We start from the raw sequence: 27,099 nt of genomic DNA on the forward strand, positions 1-27,099 counted from the left end.
TGTTTGCTAAGTATGTAAAATATTTTAATGCATGTCCTTCAAATTAGTTCCTTAGCTTTGTTATACCTTTTTATTCTATGCTTTCTGAATGAATGGTAGTTTTCCTAGACCCCTGCCTGTGAATGGAGGTAGTTTAGCGTTTAACCAGAACCCTTTATGTGAATGGAGGTATTTTAGGGTTTAATTGTATTGCACACTTTAAAACCTGCTAAATTGTTATCCTTACAGATAGCTACAGCCAGCGATTGTAACGAGAATGGCTGATAACGGATATCCTTGTTTAAGACCTTCTTCACGTCCAAGGAGAAGAGGTCATACAGTTTGTGAGCCACTGGGTTAATAGATGTTTGGCTGACTCAAACGTTTTTTAAGTCTGTAAATAAAATATGCTGTTCTCTTCTAGACACAAAACAACAAGCATCTGTGATTCAGGATTCTAGGATGTCTGGCAGATGTATTTAATAACCTGACAATCCTTACCTTGCCTCAGCAGTCTGATATCCGTCTCCAAACCTAGCAGGTTGTGTCATAGAGTGGTCACTCTTCATGGAGACACCACTGGGTCCAGGGGAGTCTGCTCTCTCCTGCTGGACTCTTTTAGATATTTTTAGATTCAAATGTTTTATTGCTTTTAAAGTTATTACATTGTAGAGATACAATAAAGTAGTATAGGGCATGAAGTAATCGTATTATAAAGTTAAACGCTGGATATAATGGATTCATTAGCAGGAAACATCCTTCTAGCTGTGTGTTCATCTGTAAATAGGTTCTACTCTCCCCTCCATGGAGCGGTCTAGAAGGGGAAGGCTCTCAGGCGGCCAGCTGGCCTAAGGAAGTGTTCCAGGTAGAGGCTGGGCTGAAGACCCAGCCCTCCACCCCCTGACTTTAGTTTACATCCCAACATGACCACCTGAGAACCTGAATATTTGAATACTATTGCCTAGTATTTGGATGTTTTGTGTCCAGGTCCATATGTGTTGGTTTAAATAGTGGAACGCTGTGGCCTCAGCTGGCCTCTCCTGCTGCTCTGGGCTTCAACACAACACAAACACAGCTTTTACTCAGACTAATGATGATGTCATGAAGTATCACTGTTGAGTTCTGAGATGAACAACAGTTACAGACTGTTATCATCTGCATATTTCCTTATGTCTCATATTGACCTCTTTAATATCTGGTATATTGTGATCTTACAGATAGCGACTAGATAGGCTGATAACGGACCTCCTTGTCCACTAGACCTGCTTCATGTAAAAGGAGAATAGATCACACCGTTTGTGAGCAGCTGGATGGCTGTACCAGAGTTTAGCTTGGTCAATAAAAGTGGTGCTTAATACAAAGTTTTAAAAAGCTCGAAATAAATGAAGCGATTCTCTTCTAGAAAACAACCACCATCTATGATTCAGGCCTTTTGGATGTTTGGCTGCTGTATTCGATTATATGACAGATCTTTACTGTGTCTTGATAGAAATATTTCCATCTTTAAACCCATTAGGTTGTTCCACAGAGCAGTCACTCTTCAAGGAGACACAGCTGGGTCCAGGGGAGTCTGCTCTCTCCTGCTGCTCTGGGCTTCAACACAACACACACAAACAGCTTTTACTCAGACTAATGATGGTGTCATGATGTATCACTGCTGAGCTCTGAGATGAACAACAGTCACAAACAGTTGGAGATCTGCTCAGATTATTGGATGTGAAGCCTATACTTTTTCAACAGATTTAATGTAAGAGCCACATATTAATTTGATGACTAATTTGCATATTTGATTTCTTGTCGTTTCCATTCTATATAATTATTATTAACATTGCATGTTAGCATGGACCCAAAAGGCTTCTGTAGAGTCATGACTTCAAAAGTAGTTATATCATGCGAAAAGAGCTAGGAGCCTACGTATTCACGTTATTTCTTTACCCTTATTTCGATATCATACCTCCGTTTGTATTGTTCCCTTTTGACAAGAAAAAGGTCAAACTAATTCAAGAGAAATGTCATTTTTGGAGTCAAGCTCATGGCTTCTATTGGCTTACTAAGTCTTCTGAAAGAAAGGAACCTTCAAAGGACGCTACATTGAAGGTTCCATAACTATTTTGTTTCCCCTGACTTGTCATGTCTGATCAGTAGAGTCTGATTACAACCATTTGGTCAGTTTTTCAACGTCTGTTTGAAACTCCTACCTCTCCTCTCTGGAAGAAAGTCCATCTTTTGGTTCAGGAGGTTGACCAATAAAGGCGTCGCTATTCAAGGAGACACAGCTGAGTCCAGGGGTGTCTGCTGCCTCCTGCCGGACTCTTCAATATAAACATCAACCATCTGTGATTCAGGACTCTAGGATGTCTGTCTGATATATTTTATAATCCGGCAGATGCTTACCTTGGTTTATTAGACGGATTTCCATCTTCATATCCAGCAGGTTGTATCATAGGGCTGTCACTCTTCATGGGGACACAGCTGGGTCCAGGGGTCTCTGCTGTCTGCTGCTGGACTCTTCTGCGTCTTTTTTTTCTGAGATTCAAATGTTTTATTGCTTTTCAACAAACATAAATGATCTCAGGACATGAGTATGATTGACATCTTCAACCAAAATGTATGTGCACACCCAATGACATAAACAGTAGACAATACATAAAACATAAAAGATATTACCACATTTGATCTTGCATCAACAACGGAAATACGAAAAATTAAGAAAGAGAGAGGGAAAGAAAGTCTGGTGGCCTGAGTAAGTTATTGCATTATTTGGATACAATATGAAATATGTATAACATATAGTCGATATATTTAAAGTTAAGCGCTGGATGCAATGGATTCATGAGAAGTCATACTCAAGTGTTTATGCAGACTGATTCTCAATTGTCACTTTCAACCTCACCACCGTTTAATGTACATCAACTGCAACGTCTTTATCTAAGAAATAGACGGGGGATTCACTGATACCTAACCCTTTATTTTCAACTGTATTAATTTAAACAAACCTATCTATTTACAGGTAGTACTCATCCCGCAAAATTCAACTTAAAATTATTATCCCTCCATGGAGCGGTCTAGAAGAGGAAGGTTCTCAGGCGGCCAGCTGGCCTAAGGAAGTGTTCCATGTAGAGGCTGGGCTGCAGACCCAGCCCTCTACCCCCTGACTTTAGTTTACATCCCAGCATCACCAGTGCCTCATCAACCTGCTTATGGGCTGCTAGATGGTAAAGTGTGTCTAGTGGAGGAGGGACTCTCCTGACCCAGGATGGTTCTAGTGAGGCTAGAAACAGCCTTCCAGAACATATGAACTTTATTCTCTCCCAGAACGTATTACCTAATGTACAAAGGTTCTGGTGGCAGTAGCTCAGGAGGTAGAGAGAACCCGGCTCCTCCTAGCTCCTCCTCCTTGATGTGTCCCTGAGCAAGACGCCTCACCCTGACTGCTCCCGACGAGCTGGCTGTCGCCTTGCGTGGTAGAATCCGCCGTCGGTATGTGAATGTATGTATGAATGGGTGAATGTTGGGCAGTATTGTAAAGCGCTTTGAGGGGCTACTGGTTAGAAAAGCGCTGTGCTAATTCAGTCCATTTACCATTTACCATCTGGTGGCACCTCAAACAATCAAGGGGTCTAACAACCTGCTCCATCTAGCTTGGACCCGTCCAGTATGCATGATTTAGGGTTTTAAACTGGATCAGTCCTGATCAGACTTCTCCTCATATGTTATTCCCATTACTGAGAATTCTTAGCCACTCAGATTAACGATGGTGTCATGATGTATCACTGCTGAGCTCTGAGATGGAATAGTCACAGACAGTGTGAGACCCTCTTCTTACCTCTTAGTTTTGCTCTGGTGGCCATGCTCCCCAGACAGAGTGGTTTTAGAGGTAGGACCCCCGTCCTCTCTCTCCTCATCCATAGTAGACTGGAGACCTGGATACAAAGACAACTACATATTGTTTCTCTGGTCATTCAGCGTTCGGTTATTCCCTGCTTTTATGGAACCTGCTTATTGCCGGTCATTGCTGTTCATCGCTGCTCTCAGTCTCAACGAGGGGAATGACGGGGAGATGCTACCCAGTGTTTACAAACCACTGATATCTTTATCACTCCCACACAATGTCTCAGGGTTTTAAGTGCGTCTGCAGGGGAACCAGAAGACAGATACGCTCACTATGAGGAAATCATCCTCTAAGGTTTTGTGTCCTGTTGAACCAGTCTGACTGATGACCTTAAACCGACTTCCTCATGCCGTTAAGATCACAATCAGATCCCCAGATATGGCCCTCTTCCTCACTCACAATGACAATAATGACAATAATGAGAGTAATACAATTATAATGACCATTTTAATCACAATAATACTTATTACTACATACTTACATACTAACATACATAATAATTTAACAATAATATTGATTATGATTATTATTACCAAACATTATAAAAGTAATAATAAGAAATAATACAATAATAAGATAATCATAATTATCACACTATTCTAAGTAAAAAGAATAACAATGCTAATGATAATATAACATTCTAATCATAAATTGACGAACAGTTAGACGAACAATAAATACATTTCAATGACACTAAACGTTGACAAACATACAAAATACAATCTGAGGATTGTCAAGTGGCTACAAATTAAAAAGCAACAACATTTTCATCCTCATACGTTTTCACAAATATAACTTCTAATAAACCTATGAATTATGATGTGACAGAGCGTGTTGACTACAGTACCTTGTCTTCTCCCTGCTGTGATGAAGAGCTCAGCACCAAACCGTCTGACACAACAACAAGGCAAGTATGATATTGTGAACCAACCAGTTGGTCCAGTTCCCCTCACAGTTTAAACTCCTGTTAAAGGCTGCTGTTCCGTGACTTCACTCAGTGATAAAGAATAACTACTTTATTACTCTGTAATTTTAAGTAATGGTTATTTAATGCAGTTATTAGCATTAACTAACAAATTACTAATATTTAACTAATGGTATAGTTACTATTGATTAACATTAGTAAATGCAGTTCTAACCATTATTATATAGCATTTGCATGGGGTTAGGGTTAGTGGGTTAGGAATTGGGTTTACCCTTTTGAACCCTAACCCTATTGATAATATAAACATTTATACCTTAGTTAATACCTTGGTTAGCATGAACTATTGTTAATTGATGGTTAATCAATACACCATTAATGTAAAGGATTCCCATGATTTCCATTAAGAGAGAAATGTAGATAATATAGAGAATAGAAACATGACCTAGAGAAGGCCTCTCCTTTGTTTCTGGTGATCAGTACAATCTCACAAAGATCAAAACCTCACCCCACGTTTTCTTCCTCATACCAAACCTGTGGCGGCCGCGCCTCCATTCATAACATCACTCTGTTGAAGCTCAAACACAGCGAGACGTGAGCTGACAATCACAAATTTTCTTTCATTGGAAAAGCATTTCAAACACAGAAGTTTAAAACAGTACAGGTTTATACCGATTTAGATCTCAGCCTCTTCACCGTTTCAGTTCAATATTAAGAGAAAGAAATGAAAAACCATAAAAGGTAAATGTCATAATTGAATGTATGATGATGTTAAATTATCATAATTATTATTATGATAGCTGAATGTATTAAATAACGTAATCAATAGTCCAAAAGGGTTCCAAGTCGATGTTTTCCACTCTAATTCAAATTTGCTCTTCTGTATCTTAAGGGTGGAGTCGGTTTCTCCCTGATGAAGATGTGTCTCATGGTGTCCATACAGTCGGTCATTAGGGCGGTTCCAGTAGCAGCTATTTCCTGGTGAGGCCTTCTCGTCACTGGCAACCAAACTCATTTACACAACACATATCTTCTCTCGTTAGGAACGGTTTTGTTGGCATCAAGAGGTGCCAAAAACACGCCCTCTTGTGATGTCACAGTCTCCTCACTCCTACAAGATGTTTTGAGACGGGGACATCACAAAAGGGTGTGTCATTGAAGGAGGTGGCTACGAAAAAATACAACCTAAGATGGCTGCCGCAAAAGAAGGATCCAAAATGACGCTGTTGTGTTTTTAAGAGTGAAACTACAACATCCAGGATGTGGGAGTAGAGAGACAATTCAACAAGGAACAGTGAAACACAAATATATAAAAATCACATTCAGAAGAGACTTTAGAGAGAACTGTTAGCTACTCTAGCTAGTAAACTGAAGTTGGCTCAACCATGAGCTAGTAACTGGGCTCTTCACCTGGGCTGACGCACATTATTAACACACCTAGACGTCTGTTATTAGCTACTTTATTAGATGTCCCACAATTAACATGAAGCTATTTCATGTACATTTACTCCAAGTGAAAGATGACCTGAAAACCAGTAACATTAAGACAGATCCTTCTGAATACGAAGAGAAAGTGACAGTTTAATGAGTGAGCGTCTCTCCGTCTCAAGCGATGGTTCAAAAGAATGAGGTAGTGACCCACTGGTGAGACTGGGCTCCTATTCTAGAGCACTTGTTGAGGTGGTGAGTCACTGGTGAGACTCAACTCCTCTCCTAGAGCACTGCAGGAAGGACACAGGAAGGACAGATTTGGGCCTATATGCTATATTTGTGTCCAGGTGTATCTTCACCTGGGTGAGGAGTTCATATTTATTATCCAGTGGGTGTTGTCTTGGTTTTTTGTTGTTATATGATTATTTATAAGGAGACGGGCGTTAGTAAATGTCTCCATCTTGGATTCAGTCTCACACTGCGTTGTGTTTAGTCACTGACACCCCTGTAAAGTAAGCTACCATGAAGATGATTTCAAAACTGACTTCTAAAGAAGGACCTGGAGACGACAGAATATACATCTTAAATTTCTGTATCTATACTTTATTTATTTTTTACATTATTTATGTTATACATTTCATTAATTTCATTGTTTCATTTATTTCCTTCCAGTCTTGATCATACATAATAGTTTAACAATCGATAGTTTCCATTTCAAAAGGGTTCACAATTCAGAATTCAGAATTCTGTGAATAAATGAGAAACACTACCATCTACTGGCCATACTTGGTTATAGCACCAACTTTATTTCTGTTTAAAGAAAGGACCCCGATGACAATCGGGTTCATTGTCAATTTCAATCGATGTAAATAAACACATACCGTACAAACATTATTCATTAATTATTGTAGCGACCCTGGGCGTGGTCGCCATGTTCAGTGTGCCGCAAGGGATCCTGGGGGTTTGGACAATCACGCAAGCTGGACCTTTGGCGCCCCAAACCTTTGCTAGGGTCTCCGTGAGCCTCGTAGCCTGGGGTGTGTCAATGGCCTTCCGGGTAGAGCACCGGTTCCGAGCATAAGGTTCCCCGGAGCATCCCGAAGGCCTTCTCGGCTGCCTCGGACCACCTGACCCGATCAGGCAGGGCCTTCCGGGTCAGTTCATTTAGAGGGCTGGCCAGCGTGGCAAAGCCGGGTATAAACCGCTGATAGTACCCTCAAGTCCTAAAAACGATTTCACCTGTATCTTGGAAGTGGGGCGGGGCCAGTCTCGGATGGCAGACACCTTGCTCTCCTGCGGCCAGACGTTCCCCCGTCCTACATGGTACCCCAGGTAGGCCGTCTCCTCCAGCCCGAGGCGGCATTTGGCCGGGTTGGCGGTGAGGCCCGCCTTCCGTAGCTCCCCCAGTACAGCCCGCAGCTGCCGGATGTGGACACCCCAGCTGTCGCTGTGGATGACGATGTCATCGATATAGGCAGCGGCCTAGGCCTGGACGCCGAAGGGGAGGACGGTGTACTGGTACAGGCCCCCCGGGGTCGCAAATGCCATCTTCTCCCGGGTGGTCCGGGTCAATGACACCTGCCATTGTCAGGTCCAGGGTGATGAGGTATCTGGCTGGTCCGAGTCGCTCGATCAACTCGTCTACCCAGGGCATGGGGTAGGCGTCGAACTCGGACACCTCGTTCAGCCTCCGGAAGTCCTCTCCGAGAACACGTCCTGGTGTGTGATCCCACGTGTGTGATCCCACGTCCAGGATCTCATCGAGATCCTGCTTCTGGGCCGGGCTGAGGTCCTCCCCCACCGGTACCACCGGGATTTCGCGTCGGGCCGCCAACGCCAGGGGTGCGGGGTCTGGGGGGTCCACTCCCCCCCTCCACTGCTTCAGAGTATTGACGTGATACAGCTGGGTGGGCTTACGTCTCCCGGGCTGTCGTACCCGGTAATTCACCTCTCCCACTCGTTCGACCACCTCGTACGGACCCTGCCATTTGGCTAAGAATTTACATTCCGCTGTGGGAACCAGGACCAGTACCAGATCCCCTGGTCGGAAGGTGCGCAGCTGGGCTCCCCTGTTTAAGACCCTCGCCTGGGCCTGCTGTGCTATCCGTAGGTGCTCTCGTACGATGGGCCACACCTGGGCCATGCGGTCCCTCACCTGCTCCACATGGTCAAGCGTGGTGCGTTGGGGGGACGGCTGGCTCTCCCATGCCTCCTTGGCGAGGTCCAAGATTCCCCGGGGTCTTCTCCCGTATAGCAGCTCGAACGGGGAAAACCCGGTGGAGGCCTGAGGCACCTCCCGTACGGCGAACAGGACATGGGGCAGCAGCTGGTCCCAGTTCTTCCCATCGGTACTCATGGCCTTTATCATCATCTGTTTCAAGGTCTTGTTGAAACGCTTCACGAGGCCGTCCGTCAGGGGGTGATACACCGACGTCCGGAGCTGCTTGACCTGGAGAAGGCTAAGCAGTTCTTTCATAACTCAGGACATAAAACATGAGCCCTGATCGATCAGTAGCTCCCTGGCTATCCCCACCTGGCTAAACAGAAGCATGAGGTTCTTGGCTACCGCCTTAGCTGTGGCCGCTTAGGGGTAGGGCTTCTGGGTACCTGGTGGCGGTAGTCCACCAGCACCAGGATGTACCGTGTCCCCGGCTGGTCTTGGGGAGGGGCCCCACAATGTCAAGGGCTATCCGGTCGAACGGGGTCTCTATGATGGGCATGGGAATGAGGGGGTTTCTGACCGTGCCCTAGGGGCTACCCGCTGACACTCGGGACACGCCTGGCGATGCTGTTCTACATCCCTCTTCACCCCTGGCCAGTAAAACCTCGCTAGGACCCGGCCCCGGGTTTTGTCCATGCCCAGATGTGCTCCGAGGAGGTGTCTCCCCCTCTTTTTTCACTACTCTGTAGAGCAGCCCCCCCCTGGTGCCAAAATGTGGGTGCGTAAACAACTCACCGAGTCCCGGGTTCGTCCGTCGTGGGCGAGGACGTGGCTCCAGGCAAGCTTTAGGGCGTCGTCCTGCAGTTGAGCACTGGCGAACTGGCCCGGCCGAGTAGTACCTTCTCCCCCTGCCGGTAAAAAGTCTGAGAACTCGGTGAAGGGAGAACTATCGGGTTGGTCGTTCTGCTCGGACGCTGTTGAGGTGTCCGTGGTGCCTGGGGGAGGCCCCTGCGATCCGGACCGGGCGGACCCTCCTGCTGTGTGGATCGGGGAAGTATCGTGCTATATGCTATATGTCTGGCCGCAGGTGTAGCACCGCCTCCCCTTGCCGCCCTCCTGGGTCACTATCGGCAGTTCCGGTGGGGGTGTCTGTGGCGAAGCCGTGGGTCCCCTTCAGTCTCGACGGGTCTCTGTAGGCCGAGTGGTTGTCCAGGGACTGGCGCTCAGCTGCTGGGCCACCTGCCAGTTCTCCAGCTGCCGGATAAGATCATCGGGGTGATGGTTGGTGATGGTGGGCCAGGACCATAGGCGTCGATTACGGGGGGGACGGGGGGGACATGTCCCCCCCACTATTTGAAATACGAATTTTGCAATTGGTTTGCACAAATTGCGACTGAAAAATCCCCACATACTCAACCGAAATCGTCGAGTCTAAAATCATGCGATAGGCGCGCACGAAGACATCATTTATTAGATAGGCCTACCTAATAAACCGTTGGAACACGCAAGACCGGAACCCATAGCAACGCCGGTAAACAAACCCCGACTCCCGAGAAGCCCAATCCCTATGAGCTCCCCGCGCAACGGCTATCTGGAGGCGCACAGAGCTTTTGGCCGTGATATTATGTATGCAATTATATTATATTATATTATATACTATTATATATAGAGCTCCGAGAGTCGCAAACGGCAACAATCACTTTCTCCTCCATGCTGCAGTTCAACCCGGACTGCACTGCACTGAGTTTGACTGTTGAACGCTGATTGGCTGTTACGTTACACATGTCACTCAGTGGCCACGCTGTTGAACGCTGATTGCCTGTCATCACGCAAAATTCGTGTCGATGTTGAAATATTTCAACTCGAGCGAATTTGTCGCACCACAAATCCTCGTGAACACGCTCGCCTGTGCACGGCGAAAGTGTGGCGTGACAAATCAAAAAAATGTGCCCGATACGCGTCAATACGTTGACTTTGTATGGGATCTTGTCGCCCCGTTGCGTTTGGCGTGAACGCATTGGAGAAGTTTCAAGACAGACAGCCAAAATTGTCATTTTTATTCAGAAAATAGCCGGTCCTTTTGCTTCCTATAAAAAGCATGTTTGTGACGCTGGATAACGATATGGATTAGGGCTGCACGATATGGGCAAAATATGATATCCCGATATTTTTTGGCTGAATGGCGATATACGATATATATCTCGATATTTTCTATAGATTGGGTTAGATGTTTTTTTTGTAAGTCAAAAGCCAAATGTGAGATGTTGCAAGCACTTTTATTAAAACATAGGTCAGTATTACTGCAACATATGATTTTTTATAGTTATTTTCAACAGAATTGAGTGAACATGTTTAAAAAAAAAGGGACGTTTTTCACCTTCTTCACAAAATAATCACCTATGCAAAACAATATAAAGCTGTAGGTTACACACATTAGCTACTGACACTACCATTAAGAGCATTGGCTTCGTCGCATTGTCCTGCGTACTACGGTGAGGGTTTCAGTGCGCCGTAACTTTAATCCCCCGCCCCCTCCCTTCTCCGTTCCATTTGGGAACATGTTTGGTTTCATTTCGCTTGTTTAGTATATTTTAATTAATTAATTAATTAAGAGCGTCACCAGAGGGCGCCCCCAACACATCTGCCGAGCGCCGGCCCTGGTTTCGGGGCTGAAGAAACTATCATGGAGTTTTACGCACGCCGCTGCTGTAAATGGTGGAACAGATTTGTCGTGCTTCCACTTTTAGTCGCAACGGTTTTGCTACACTCTCTACAGATGACCTGCAGCTGCTGCTCATCTGTTTTTTTTAAACCCGAACTATTTCCACATTATGGAGCCGTTGTTTCTCCTTTTTGAAACAAATTCCTCTCCCGCCGCCGTCTCGTTTTCTTTACGGGTATCATCCATGCTTGTTGTGTTGTGAGGGGGCGGTGGGGGCGGGAATGAGGCGTCTTTGCACACGGCACGTTCGGAAAGACAGAGTGGGAGGGGGAGGGGTCGCGCTCACAGTCTCCAAGGCAAGCGCTGCAGACGCTTGAGGGGGAAACGGACCATTTTAACGCTTATCGATATAAACGATATTGTCAAATCTTGTATCCCCTTGGAAATGATATCGATATATCGTGCATAGCCGATATATCCTGCAGCCCTAATATGGATACATCATCTAGCCTGCATGTGGAGGGCCACATAACGTAAGAAATTGGTTTACGTAAACTTTGCTGCTGGTTCTGTTTGCTCGTGATGACCTGGCCAAAGGTTACCCACGGTCCTAAGTGATTGTGATCTGATTCTGGTTGGTGCTCCAGCTAGTATGCATTGTATAGATAGATTGCAGCTAGTACCAGCTACACACGGTGCGATTGCTATGCCAATGTGGTTATAGTCGTTTTGTCTGATTGAGATATGTGACGACTTGGAGCCTGGTAGGCCTATCCTGACATAAATATTTTCTCGCATAACCTGTGTGATTATCCTAAACTGTAGGGGATTTTATTTGCGGGATACTGGCCGGCGGTCTCGGCCGAGAGGTCCTGGCTCGCCTGCTGTGCGGGTCCGGTGAGGAAGGGCGACAGGATGTGGGCCCACTGGTCCTCCGACCAGCTCTCCCTCCGGGCGTCCGTTCAAATACCTCTAAGTATGCCTCCACGTCGTCATCTGGACCGAGCATAGTGAGCCGGCTGGTCGGGGCGGCGGTCGGGGAGTCGCGGAAAGCGTGCTGGGTGAGTCGGAGCACTGCTTCGCGGAGCAGGGCAAAGCTCTCCGTACTATCCCGCTGTATAGCGGCGGCCTGCCCCTGAGCTGCTGCTGACGCTGGGCGGCGGCGGCCCCGTCTGGGTTCTGCATGATGTGAGCGGGTACTTCACCGTGAGTTGTAATGGGTTCCAATAGAGCATCCTCCACCATATGTGGCAACCCGGTTCCCTAATTGTCTGTTTGTCACAGCAAGTACAACGCACTGGATGCTGGTTTAAGCCGCAGTCGGCGTTTATTCACAAATAGGCAAAAGAACAAGGATTACAACACTTTGCTAGGGTCTCTGTGAGCCTCGTAGCCTGGGGTTTGTCAATGGCCTCCTCCGGGTAGGTCTTACCTACTCGACCCTGGAATGAGTCCTCGGCTGCCTTTTAAGACGTCCGCCCGCTCATTTCCTCCCTCCGGCCAGGTGTTCCCCATCTGGCTGATGAGGGTGAGGAATGTGGTGCTCTCTGCCTCCGGCTAGTGGATGGCGGCGGTACACGCCCTCCACCACTCGCCCCCGGATCCCCCTGGTGGGGCGCGGGTTGTCACAATATGCATTTTTGTATCCATTTCATATAATTGCATTTTTATGGCCGACCGCCTGACATCCCTCCGTTCTGCCCCACTCCAGTTCCCTGGCCAGCCGGTCACCCCGTGTTCTGCCCCAGTCCATTTTTTTTTTGTTCCCTCCTCCTGGCTCCCCTCCACCCACCCTATTTGGATTTGACTTTCTTTTTTTTGCATGTCGTGGGTCGCCTATTAGTCGACCCTTGAGGTTGGGGTACTGTCATGGTCTGTTTGTTTCCTTGTCTTGTTTTGGTGTGTTTCCTGTTTTACTTTGGTATCTCTGTCATGTTTCTCCCCATTTCCGGTCAAGTTTCCCTCCTGTGTGATTACTGCTCCCTCCCCTAATGTGTTTCAGCTGTTACTCATTGCGTGCCCTGTGTGTGTTTAGAGCGGTACTCACTATCAACACCTGCTGTAGCTCCTAGAGCGGTACTCACTATCAACACCTACTGTAGCTCCTAGAGCGGTACTCACTATCAACACCTACTGTAGCTCCTAGAGCGGTACTCACTATCAACACCTAGTGTAGCTCCTAGAGCGGTACTCACTATCAACACCTACTGTAGCTCCTAGAGCGGTACTCACTATCGACACCTACTGTAGCTCCTAGAGCGGTACTCACTATCATCATCTTTGTAGCTCCTAGAGCGGTCACTATCAACACCTACTGTAGCTCCTAGAGCGGTACTCACTATCACACCTGCTGTAGCTCCTAGAGCGGTACTCACTATCAACACCTACTGTAGCTCCTAGAGCGGTACTCACTATCAACACCTACTGTAGCTCCTAGAGCGGTACTCACTATTAACACCTACTGTAGCTCCTAGAGCGGTACTCACTATCAACACCTACTGTAGCTCCTAGAGCGGTCACTATCAACACCTACTGTAGCTCCTAGAGCGATATTTTAAAAAGTAAGGCAAATACTATTGGTTAGTTGAAAATAGTAATCGTCATTGAGATTAAACATCTCTTCCAGTGTCCTGGCCAAGACAGGCAGCAGTAGCCTACAGTCACACACAAATCATAAGACAATATTAAGTGTAATATTAAGTTTGAGCAACAAAGTGTAAAGGCATTTCGGGAGGCTCAAGGAGGAGGGTAATATTACATTAGAGCAACAAAGTGTAGTCTTGTGGTGGACTCAATAGAAATAATTCACCATACTGTGTTATTGACATGTTTTCGTTCTGTGTTATAGGGACACTGTCTCTTTAAGATCATGTGACTTCTGTGTTGATATGTCGGTCGGTGCGATGTTTGAATTTAACGTTTTTTATATGACAAAATGTCACGTTGTCACCTCGACAAGCAACGTGACGAGGTGCCTTGCTCAGGGACACCTCGAAACTCTGCTAGGAGGAGCCGTGGATCGAACTAGCAACCATGTGGTTACCAGCCAGCCCGCTCTACCTCCCGAGCTACTGCCGCCCCAGCGTAGACGGGTGAGCTACTGATGCCATTGTGTGTATAAAAATGTCCTTTTTAATAAAAAATATTTACACAGTTATATATGCCTCGTTTCATATGTTAAGACCCTTTTTATACTACCAAAGAAGTGTCGGGCTACTTTAGTCTTGTAAGTGGTTTAAAATAGCTATTTCGTTTTTACCATGAGACATGCCCCTATCGCTCCTAGTTAATAGCGTTTTGATAGAATCGGTGAACACATTCCAACTCGTTATCATACTCAACATATCCCTGATCCATTTTACACCAGATTTCTCCTTTTACAAGAAAGGAAACATTAAAAAAATACAGCTCATACAAGTTTAAGAAAACAATATTGGAATTAAGAATTGTTACTGTGTCTGTCTGTCCCACAGACTGTATAGAGGTCTGACTGTATAGAGGGCAACAAGCAAGGAGCTTGATGTTTGATTCAGCGCAGGTGCTGGTTTGACTTATCCCAAACTGGCAACCGCGATGATCACAATGCGGTACATGACAAAGCTAAACGAAGCTTGCTACTTTTGTCCGACATCGCCTCTCTCCCGCTCTCTCCCCAGGGCCGGTTCTAGCCCTTTGGTAGCCCTAAGCGAGTGGAGCGTTGTTCTGTTAATTGATATTACTATATTGAACATCACTGAAGACACATATTAACTGATTTACCTTTACTTTGCATAGCAGATTTTTCACCCACTTATAGCTCTACTATACTACATTGCAATTAAACAATGTGTGATACATGGACATCAAACAGAAAAGCTTCAGAACATTTTCTACATTTACAACATTCAGACAATAAAGTAAAAGTATAAATGTGGTAAGTGCGTAATACTTTGACTGTTTCATTGAGTAAACGTAGCAGTAGTAGTAAAATAATTGCGCCAGATCATGTTCAAAGAGGTACGGATGAAAACCGTAAGGGGTTTGAATGCATACAGTTGCATGTTCTCTCTGGCAAAACTACTCTATCAACCTCAGAGCAGGGCCCCAAGATGATCCTGCTTAGGGACCCCAGGTGTATAGGGCCGGCCCTGCCTGCTGTCGGGTTCTATACTGGGACAACAACACACGCCCTGCCTCCGGTCCCTGCCTCCTGGTCCCTGCCTCCTGGTTCCTGCCTCCCGCCTCCTATCTCCTGCCTCCTGGTTCGTGTCTCCTGCTCCCTGCCTCCTGGTCCCTGCCTCCTGTCCCCTGGTTCTCAGACAATATGTATTCAGAAGGTTGTGGTTGTTCGTATTCTCCCACCTGGAGCCCTTGCTCTGGGGCATGTGCAGATCGTCCGTGATGACCTGGGGTCGGTTCAGCCTGCGGAGCCGCAGCCCCTCCACTTCATTCATGACGGGATGATAAATAGATTCAAGGTCTGGGGGTCCACTTTACGGGGGCTCTGGGGTTCCTCTCTATAGTGGCTCCGGGCTCCGTGAGATCTGAGGTCAGTGTGTCCGCTCTACAGGGGCTCCAGGCTCCGAGGAACTAGAATACTTCTAGAATCAGATGAACTGTAAACTGGGAACCACTGGCAGCTCATTGACTGCAGCTTGCTGGAGATCTAATGTCTAATGTCTAATGTTTTCCTTCTCGCTGTGTCGGAGTTTGCAGAGTGCGCTACATCGCCCCTGCTGGCAGGAGTGCGCTACAGCGCCCCTGCTGGCCGAAGTGCGCTACAGCGCCCCTCCTGGCCGGAGTGCGCTACACTGCCCCGTATGGCCGGAGTGGAAGTATGCATCTGGCTATAGGAAGGTGCTTCAATGCTTCTTTTTCTTAAATCCTTTACCAGAGGGTACACAGGCTGGACTATCCTTTCAGAAAGGAAAGAGATAATGCCGTCCCAAAATTCCTTACGTCAGCCCCATTGAAACTCTGCACCATTCGGAGATGACCAACATTATTTTCACACACAGGTAATACTCATCTCAGAAGTGTAAATTACCGTCGGACCCACATTCTATTTTCTACAGACCTTGAGGGCCCCCTAAGAAACAGAGTAGCCGAAAAGTTCCCAAAACTTGCCCTAAACTAGGTTTAGTACCTCCAATGAATAAGATCAAATTGACTTTAAAAGCTGTAGGCCTATGCTTCTCAGCCATTAGACGAGGTGGCCTTGTTGTTTCTTCATGATGGTCGGATCCTTTATGGATCAGGGGTCTCATTTAAAATCGTTGCGTACGCACAAAACAGGGCTGAAAGTGGCGTACGTGACTTTCCACGCCAAGGTTGTGATCTATAAAAAACGAACTTGAAGGGATAATGTGCGCAAACTACCTAAGCAAACGCTGACCCATGCGTACGCATGGTTTGGACTCCAAACCATGCGTACGCATGGGTCAGCGTTCTTCTCTGTGATGGGATTAAATATAGAGAATTCTGATTTTGAATTTTCATTTAGATTCTAAGGAGATGTTTCTGTTATACCAGTTATAACGCCAGAAACATCTCCTTAGAATCTAAATGAAAATTCAAAATTAGAATTCTCTATATTTAATCCCGTCACAGTATGCATATCTGACGGCGCGACTGTATGGAATAATTTGTCCAACATGTGTCATTAACATAATATTTGTATGTGGTACTGTAAGCACATAATCGGTGTGTAAGTGTGTTGAAAACCAAGCCACTCATCACAATCGTTATATTATTGTCCGTTCCTCTTGATGCCTTTCATGACAAATCAGGCATTAAAAAGGGGGTTCTCGATCAGTCTTATTACCGTAACCCTATGAATACAGCAGTGAGCCCTGTGCGTAATGCTGCACCATGGCACTGCTGGCACTGCTGGAGGACCATGCAAATGGCAGGATTCGGAGGGAGAGTGTCTTCGGGGAGTATAAAGGTACATATTTTTATGTACCAATAAATCGTTATGGTACCTAAAGACCCTCTCCCTCCATTTGCATGGTCCACCAGCAGTGCCATATGGTGCAGCATTATCACGGCGCTCACCTCTGTATTTATAGGGTTACGGTAATAAAACTGACCGAGAACACCTCGGATAATCTGTTTGTAATCACCCACGTAAAATGTTCTTGGAAAAAAAGAAAAAAAAAGTTCCCTTTTTAAAGCCTGATTTGTCATGAAAAGCATAACGGACAACGATTGTGATGAGGAGTGTGGCTTGGTTTTCCACACTTGGGATTTAATTGACATTTGATTATGTGTTAACAGTGTCACATAAAAATATTATGTTATTGACACATGTTGGACAGATCTGCTTTATTCCATGCAGTCGCGCCGTTAATGGACAGTATGGAGTGACGGGATTAAATACAGAGATTTTCTTTTTCTAATCTATGGAGATGTTTTTGGAGTTATAACTGACAAATAACGCAGTTGACTGAAATCATTCTGATTACATAGATTTAACTCATGATACGGGTGGAAATTAAGCTTATGAATGGCGCTGATAAAACACCATCTGTGTCGCCAATTCTCCTTTTCCTCCAAACCATGCGTACGAATAGGTCAGAGTTTGCGTAGGGCTGCGCACAATCTCCCTTCAAGTTCTGACCTCACTTTAATGGGTTTTCATTGGAAATCATTTTAAAAACAGAAAGTTAAAAAAGTACAGTTTATAAAGATTTTGATCTCAGCTTCTTCAATTATTTCTGCTCACAATTAAAGAGTAAGAAAGAAATAAAACAGGACATAAAAGATTAGAAATGTAATAAATAAATAAATAAACGATGATGTTAAATTATCATAATTATTATTATCATTATCAAAATAATGTAATAAAGGGTCCATAAGGGTGGCATGTTGTTGACTCTCATATGTGCTCGTCTGTATCTTAAGGGTGGAGTCAGTTTCTCCCTGATGAAGATGTGCCTCATGGTGTCCATGCAGTCGGTCATTAGGGCGGTTCCAGCAGCAGCTATTTCCTGGTGAGGGCTTCACCTAACTGGCCGCCAAACTCATTCACATAACACATATCTTTTATCATTAGGAACGGTTTTGTTGGCATCAAGAGGTGCCAAAAACACGCCCTCTTGTGATGACGCAGTCTCCTAACTCCTACAGGTACTTTTGTAGATGTTTAGAGATGATGATTGGGAGATGGTCATTGAAGCAGGCCCGGCTCTGGCCATAGGCAGTATAGGCGAATGCTACGGGCGCATCCACCGCGGGGGGCGCTGAAAATATATACATATTTTTTTTTTTGTACTGTATTCATCTAACTTTAACTTCAATGTTTATATTTCTTAATACCAGTAGTTATGTCGAAATAAATATTAGACGACATAACATAACATGCAAAATAAAAGAGCACCCTAGTTCCCCCCCCCCCCCCCCCCCCCCCCCCTGCGCCCCCTACTCCCCCAAAGTGGTAGGGGGCGCCAGCAAAAATCTTGCCTGGGGCACCAAATTGGTCAGAGCCAGCCCTGCATTGAAGGATGTACACCCTCTAGGTGGCTACGAAAAACTACAACCTAAGATGGCTGCCGCACAAGAAGGATCCAGAATGACGGCGTAGCATTTCAAGAGTGAAACTACAACATCCAGGATGTCGGAGTGGAGACACAATTCAACAAGGAATAGTGAAACACAAATATATAAACATTACATTCACAAGAGATGTTAGAGAGAACTACTGTTAACTAATCTAGCTGCAAACTGAAGTTGGCTCCACAATGAGCTAGTATCTGTGCTCTTCACCTGGGCTTACGTATATTAATGACACACCTAGATGGGCCTTATTAGCTACTATACTAGATGTCCCACAATTAACATTAAGCTATTAAATGAACATTTACTCCTAGTGAGAGATGACCTGAAAACCGGTAACGTTACATCTCAAGCAATGGTTCCACTGGTTCCGGTGATGAGCCCCTGTTGAGACTGCATGGCCTCCCCTCCTAGAGCACTCGTTGTGGTGGTGGTCAAGTATAGTTCAGATCCTCCTAGGCTGATGTTTGTCCGATGTTATCAGGAGAACGCAGCGTTACGATCCCAGGAAGACATCAGTGAGACGTATGTTGGCTATCTGGGCATCGATCTCACTTCACAGAGTAAGCAATTATATTCGGCCCATAGCTCATACATCTCTATACTTGGTTGATTCAGTAACGCAGACTTTAAAGTGGCGTTCTCAAAGATTTCAGTTTTGTTCTCTTTGGCGACACCTTTGGTGATAAGCGGTAATTCTTCCCATAGATCACAACGATTTTGCCACCAACACCCAGTTCATAACATTCATAATACTGCATTGCAAAGGATTTGATCAGCGGGCTATAGGCTGATCACCTTCATGTTACCTCATCAGAAAGTCACTCAACAGACGTTTAGATACATGCATGTCTTTGAGATGCCACTCGAGGACGTAACAAGCGTTAACTCTTCCATCAAGCAAGCGTGATATATCGCTCCTTCAAGTCATGTGACGGCTGTAGTTACAGCCGTCACATGTACAGTTTCAGTACATTTATTTGGGGAACCTAAAATGAACCATAGCGTTGAATGATGTCATTAATGCAGCAAGGGGGGCTGAGGGGCCGGTGATGAAGATCAAAATGTCTTCTGTTAAAAGGTGACTTCATGTTCATTATTTTTTTAACGTGTCCGTTCTGTTTCTCCATCTGACCGAGTGGTTCAATCCTCCAAGAGAACAGGATGGAGGACAGAGGGCAGCCTGGTCTAACACCTCCCCCTGAAGAAATTTACTTATCTCCATTTATATTCTTCTGGATTGGTTTAACAGACATATAAGGATATTGATAAGGAACTATTGTTAACAAAGCCAGAAGCTTTTCTGCATCTAATCTTCAGTTCTGTGTCCGGATGTGTGAGTCTGTCTTATATTGTCGTGGGTCTGAACAAGGGAATAAGTTTTGGTAGTTCAGATTCTAGACTCCTTGCTATAACACATGTTTATAGTTTTGTCATGTCCAGGTGTATCTTTGCCAAGGGGAGGAGTTTCATATTGTTTATTCTTGGTTTTATTGTTATAAGATTTTTTATTTTAAGGAGACAAGCGTTAGTGCATGTCTCCTTCTTGGATTCATACTCACACATTGCTGTGTTCAGTCACAGAGACACCTGTAAATATACCCTCCATGCAGAGGACTTCTTATCTGACCAGTAAAGAAGCACAGAATACACATTTTATGTTTCTTTAATGTTATAGATTTGAATATTTTCATTGTTTCATTTATTTTCTACCCATCTTGATCAATGCATAGTTAACGATAGTTTAACAATCGATAGTTTCCATTTCAAAATTGTTCACATTGACCTTAGAATGCAGATGAACCAATGAAATTCCAGCCTCAACTATACTCGGACATCAGCTCGGACAACTCAACAACAGGGAGGAGGCATAATGTAACAATTTAAAAGGTGGATTATGCTGTTTGTGTAAAAAAAATAACAGTCGGTATCCCGAGAGGCTGCAGAATGGGGTATATTTCACCCCTTTTCCCAAGCCACAACGGGACAAGAAAAAAGTGTGTAATGTTGTGTGACTGTGTGGCAGGCCAGAATACCAACTGAATATATGCTTTTCACCTTCTGTATGCATTTTAAAGTGTTGAATACACCCCTTCATAGCGTACTGTAGTCCCTTTCGATTGCTTCTGGAAGAAATTAAATAATTTTTTGCCCAAAACTCCTCCAAAACCTGCTTTGATATACTGTCAGCTGACATTTTTCCATATCTTTTTGTTGTCTAGTCTGGTTTGTTTGTCCAAGTTCGTCATGGTAACGACTGGGGGCGTGACTTAGCGACAGGTGAATCAGAATTCATAATTTTGTAGATAAATTAGAAACACTACCATCTAGTGGCAATACTCGGTTATAGCACCAACTTCATTTGATTTCTGTTCAAAAAACTACAACCAGAAAGGAGCCGTGTCAAGTTCAATCGATGAGATTAATCACATTCCCTACAAACATTATTCATGAAAAAGTTTGTTTTGTAGGTTGAAGAGTAAATTACTCTTTTAAAAAACATATTGAATACATTATCTATACCGATCATGCCCTGTTTGTTCCAGTCAAGTTAAGGACTGTTTAAATCAACAAAAACATAGTATATCGTGACATTTCTGTGTTTGTACAAGAATAATCACAAGTATTTGATACAGAAATACTGCAGAATTGATCAATAGAGCGATCAATAAAGATACAAATGTAATAATTACTGATAACTGAATTAATTGAGCATCACTGAAAACACCTTTTTAATGTAGCTTTTATCATCTAACGCTCCTCATCTGAACAATTAATATTTAAAACTACAGAGGAGGCTCAATACGTAGTGATTTTTATAACTATAGAGGAAGCCAAAGATATGATATTGAGGATAAGAAATTCCTATGGAGTTATAGATGTCATACAGATTATATATATGGATACTGTTTACTGTCTGTGTGTGTGTGTGTGTGTGTGTGTGTGTGTGTGTGTGTGTGTGTGTGTGTGTGTGTGTGTGTGTGTGTGTGTGTGTGTGTGTGTGTGTGTGTGTGTGTGTGTGTGTGTGTGTGTGTGTGTGTGTGTGTGTGTGTGTGTGTGTGTGTGTGCCTAAAACTGACACAGAGACACTGAGGAACCAGATCTCAAAAGTCCAAACCCAGGGAGGAGGTCCTCCTGGGTGAAGGTGCACTGGAAGGTGTGGATGTGTGTCAGTGTGTCTGAGGACCCTCCTCCACCTGGGGACACTCTGTAGAAGGACAGTGTGCCAGCAGGCCAGTCAAGATACACTCCTACTCTGTTAGAGCCAGCGGAGGGGAGACGTTTGTCTTTACATGTATTATTGTGCCATGCAGAGTAACCATAATCATCACAATCAAGAACCCAGGACTTATTGTTCCCTCCAAGCCAGCTGTCAAGACCCACTCCTATCCTTGGGATTCCTCTGTATGTCACTCCTATAGAAACACCCCCTTTCCTCTCTACCTCCCAGTAACAGCGGCCGCCAGTCAGACCCTCTATACCCAACACCTGGTACTGGGATTCAAATCTCTCTGGGTAATGTTGATATGACTGCTTCTCTTCAACCCGCGTCACCTTTCTGTTGTCCTCAGTCAGCGAGAGTCGTCTGTGGGCTGTGTTTGGGTTCAGTGTGAGTTCACAGGCATCTGAGGGGAGAACAATACATGATTTGGGGCTGAAACGATACATTTAAATTGATCACTAAATAAATAATAATTTCACAATAGTTAAATGAAGGTAATATCTACACTACTACTACCACTTCAAATAATAATACTCATATAAGTAAGGATAATATTAAATGAGAACCTCACAATTTATTCACAACATTTGTTTCAAGCGGTTATGTGTTCATGTTAAAACAAATATATATATAGATAATTCTGCTAATGGGGTCGAATTGTTGGACTTAAAGAGAAACTTGCGAATTGGCCTCTCTGGTAAATAACTCTGGGAAAAGATAATTGAGTATACAACGATTATCTTCTTTATTTCACCCCTTGAAAAACTTGAATGTCCCTCCTATTAGCTAATATGAACACAAGGCACAAGAGAGTCATACTATTACCTATTCAAACAAACAACAAAAAAAACGTTCATGGTTGTGACCCTAACAACCATGCCCTAACCCTATTATTGTTATTACTATTAGTACTATTCTTAATATATGAAAAGCAGAAATCCTAACTCTGTGACACTTACACTTCTTTAGAGCTGGTTTCATCCTCCACTCTCCACCGCGCTCCACACTGGGGAGACAAAGAGAGAACAGCATGTTGTCTTTAAACAGGGAAACACTATTTACATGTTAACAAAGAGAGAGCAGCATGTTGTCTTTAGACAGGGAAACATTATTCACATGTTAACAAAGAGAGAGCAGCATGTTGTCTTTGGACAGGGAAACATTATTCACATGTTAAAAAAGAGAGAGCAGCATGTTGGCAAACATGCAAACAAAAACTGAAATATTAACATTTTCCCTGAGTTGTGAGCTGTACTCTCCATACCTGAGAGTGTCCAGTCTCCAGTGTGGATCCTCCAGTCCAGCAGAGAGCAGCGCAGCTCCTGAGTCTCCTGGGTGATTGTAGCTCAGGTCCAGCTCTCTCAGATGGGAGGGGTTGGAGCTCAGAGCTGAGGCAAGGGAAGCACAGCCTTCCTTTGTGACCAGGCAGCCAGACAACCTACACGCGCACACACACACACACACACACACACACACACACACACACACACACACACACACACACACACACACACACACACACACACACACACACACACACACGCGCACACACACACACACACACACACCAACTTAACTTAAGATAAAGCAGTAAACCCAGGAAGTGTTTTGTCAACAGGGGAACAGCCCATTCAAACGTATTGGACATCAGCACCGTTCGCAAACAATTTCTGAATAGTAGAAAAATGTAAATGTATGCTGTGTAATAAACACACATAATACCCAGGGGGCAAACTATAGGAATAGCAAAGTCCAGACGATGTATACTTAAGTGTAATGAAACCAGGGAACGTACTGACGCATGGACCAGAGAAGGTCCTCTGGTTAATAATGGAGGGATGCTGAGAGCGCAACACAAGTATGCAGGAGTTTGAGCAAAGATACAGTTTGAGGGGCACTGGCTATCAGAGATTCAGATGATCTTAAAACTCATTATTTATCATTATTTATTAACAGCCGTCAGCTGTGTCTTCTTACAAATTACTAGTTCTACATGTATATGGTTTTCATGTACAATATTATAGATGCACCAATATTTACACAACAAATAGCAGATACAGATAGTGTAGTGGGTAATGTTTGTAAATCATGGAGTCCTCCACCATGGACATGGTTAAACATGGTCCACCATAATTCACACCCTACTGATACCATCATTAAGACATTGAATACTGTAATTATTAAGTCAACAACAAAAAGTTTGTCACATTATTCCTATGAAATATTAATTTATATAAATTAAGCTGTTTGAGTGAAAACATTCAGTAAAACAGACCTCAGAGTTTCCAGTCTACAGTTTAGACTCCCCAGTCCAGCAGAGAGCAGCTTTACCCCTGAATCCTGCAGATCATTGTTACTCAGTTCCAGCTCTCTCAGACAAGAGGAGTTGGATCTGAGAACTGTGGCCAGAGCTTCACAGCATCTCTCCGATAGATGACAGCCACTCAGCCTTCAAACAAAATAACCAGACAGGAACTTGTTATTCCTCAGAACTGATATCAACCAACTTCATTTAAGTGACGTCAGTTAAGCTTTCATAAAACAATTCAAAAACATTTGCAGCATATTACTATGGCTCTTTATACTTATATTTCTTTAGTGTGTATATTTGTTACGTGTGCAACTACAGATATGTTTTGTTTATTATTATTAGTTTTTATTCTAGCATTATTTGTGTTGTAGCTATTGTATTACAGGTTATAAGTACGCCCACAAAGATGTTGTGTATATTAACATTTAGATTGTAGTATTATGTATATTGTGTTTTGTGTTTTGTAATCCATGTTATTAGTGAACCTACATAAATGTTTGGATGTTATTATCGTGTTTACATTCTAGTATTATGTAAATCTTGTTGTGGATTATAATACATGTTCTTAGTGAACCTACAGAGATGTTTTGGAGGCTTTGACCACTGGCAGCAGCCTCAGAAGACCCTCCTCTGAAGCAGAGTATTTCTTCAGGTCAAACACGTCTAGCTCCTCGCCTGATGACAGTAAGATGAAGACCAGAGCTGACCACTGAGCAGGGGAGAGAGATTCTCTGGAGAGTCTTCCTGATGTCAGGTACTGTTGGATCTCCTCCACCAGAGAACGGTCGTTCAGCTCATTCAGACAGTGGAACAGATTGATGCTTCGCTCTGGAGAGAGATCTCCACTTATTTTCTTCTTGATGTATTTCACTGTTCCCTGATTGGTCCAGGAGTTACTTCCTGTCTGTCCAAGCAGACTACGTATGAGATTCTGATTGGTCTCCAGAGAGAAGCCCATGAGGAAGCGGAGGAACAAGTCCAGGTGTCCGTTCTCACTCTGTAAGGCCTTGTCCACAGCACTCTGGTAGAGGAGATCAGACTTATTTCCAAAGAAATAAGACCACCAGGTTAGTGGTTCTTTTGAGAGCAGATTAACACCTGTCTCGATGAAGGTCAGGAAGACATAAAGGGCCGCCAGAAACTCCTGGATGCTCAGATGAATAAAGCAGAACACCTTGTTCTGGTACAGCCCACACTCCTCTTTAAAGATCTGGGTGAACACTCCTGTGTACTCTGAGGCTGCTCTGATATCGATGCCACACTCTGCCAGGTCTGCCTCGTAGAAGATCAGGTTGCCTTTCTCCAGCTGGTTAAAAGACAGTTTTCCAAGAGAAACAATGATCTTCCTGCACTCTGAACTACAGTGTGAATCTGTATCAGCTCTCCCATAAATTTTCTTGTTCCCCTGTAGGGACTGAGACCTCAGGAAGTGGATGAACATATGAGTCACGTTCTTGGGCACCACTTCTCCTGTCTGGGCTGTTTTGAAGAAGTCCTCCAGAACTTTAGCAGTGATCCAACAAAATAGTGGGATGTGACACATGATGTAGAGGCTTCGTGATGTCTTGACGTGGGAGATGATTTTGCTGGCCAGCTTCTCTTCTCTGAATATCCTCCTGAAATACTCCTCCTTCTGTGGGTCGGTGAACCCTCTCACCTCTGTCACCATGTCAACACACTCAGCAGGGATCTGATTGGTTGCCGCAGGGCGTGTGGTTATCCAGATTTGAGCGGAAGGAAGCAGATTGCCGTTGATGAGGTTTGTCAGAAGCACATCCACCGAGGTGGACTTTGTGACATCAGTCCAGATCGAGTTCATCTTGAAGTCTAGAGGAAGTCGACACTCATCCAGACCATCCAAGATGAAGACAACATGGAACAAGCCGTATCTGGTGATTCTTGCTATTTTGGTTTCATTAAAGAAGTGATGAAGAAGTTCCACAAAGCTAAACTTTTTATCTTTCAGTAAATTCAGCTCTCTGAAACTGAATGGAAATGTGAAGTCTATGTCGTGGTTGGTTTTGCCTTCAGCCCAGTCCAGAGTGAACTTGTGTGATAGGAGGGTTTTACCAATGCCTGCCACTCCAGTTGTCATTATTGTCCTGATTGGTTGATCCTTTCCAGCTAAAGGTTTAAAGATGTCTTCACATTTAATGGGCGTTTCCTCCTTTGCTGGTTTCCTGGAAGCTGTTTCAATCATTCTGACCTCATGCTCCTTGTTGACCGCTCTAATGCCTCCCTCTGTGATGCAGAGCTCTGTGTAGATCTCATTCAGAGGTCTTGACTCTCCTGCTTTAGCGATTCCCTCAAACACACACTGGGTCTTCTTCTTCAGATGAGACTTGATTCTAAGTTGGCACTCAGCAGAAACTATTTCTAAATTAAAAAAACAACAGAAGAATCAAAGTCTGAAAATTGTACTGCTCTTTTAACAAACAAGAGTATCTTGCTACAATGTTACAAAATAAGAGCATTTTTTTCTAGTATCTTACTGCTCCACAGTGCGTCAGCCAGCTTCTCCTGCTTCAACTGCTTCATGCAGTGCAGTGTGATGTCTTCCACTCCCTCTCTGGCGCGCCTCCTATGCTGTTCTTCCTCACCATTCACCACCTCTTCCTCCTCCTCCCTCTGGCTCTTTGAGCATTGTGGGTGATCAGGGAAGAGAACCCTCCAGAGCTTCTCCACCTCCTTGTCTAGAAAAGTGTGTGCGTTCTCCTTGATCCTCTGGAACAGAACAAACATCAATGAGAACTTTACCCTGAACTAACTTAGGACATCAGAACCGTCTGTCCTGGAATCACATCCTGCTGGTCTGAAGAGGGAAGCCTGGAGACTGTTAGCTCCAGGATAGATGTTGTTCACATGTCATTCATAACTGAACTCAGGGTTGTAAATTTACACACCTTCAACTCTGTGAGCTGCTGCTGTACAGACAGACCACCGGTAACCTCCGACCACCCCTGTGGGCTGCAGAGGACAAAC

The 27,099-nt window shown here is 44.4% G+C and overlaps 1 protein-coding gene across 1 annotated transcript; it reads right to left on the reverse strand.

The window, feature by feature from the left end:
- Nucleotides 1–21,583: 21,583 nt before the first annotated feature.
- On the reverse strand, nt 21,584–26,859 carry LOC130404848 (NLR family CARD domain-containing protein 3-like). Its single transcript, XM_056609786.1, has 7 exons — nt 26,610–26,859; nt 24,696–26,493; nt 24,082–24,255; nt 23,071–23,244; nt 22,766–22,812; nt 22,130–22,209; nt 21,584–22,078 (listed from the first exon to the last, which is right to left on the reverse strand). The coding sequence occupies exons 1-7, from the start codon at nt 26,857–26,859 to the stop codon at nt 21,653–21,655; spliced, it is 2,949 nt and encodes a 982-aa protein (XP_056465761.1). The 3' UTR covers nt 21,584–21,652.
- Nucleotides 26,860–27,099: the final 240 nt, after the last annotated feature.

The sequence above is a fragment of the Gadus chalcogrammus genome, chromosome 15 (genome assembly GCF_026213295.1).
Source record: "Gadus chalcogrammus isolate NIFS_2021 chromosome 15, NIFS_Gcha_1.0, whole genome shotgun sequence".
NCBI lineage: Eukaryota > Metazoa > Chordata > Actinopteri > Gadiformes > Gadidae > Gadus > Gadus chalcogrammus.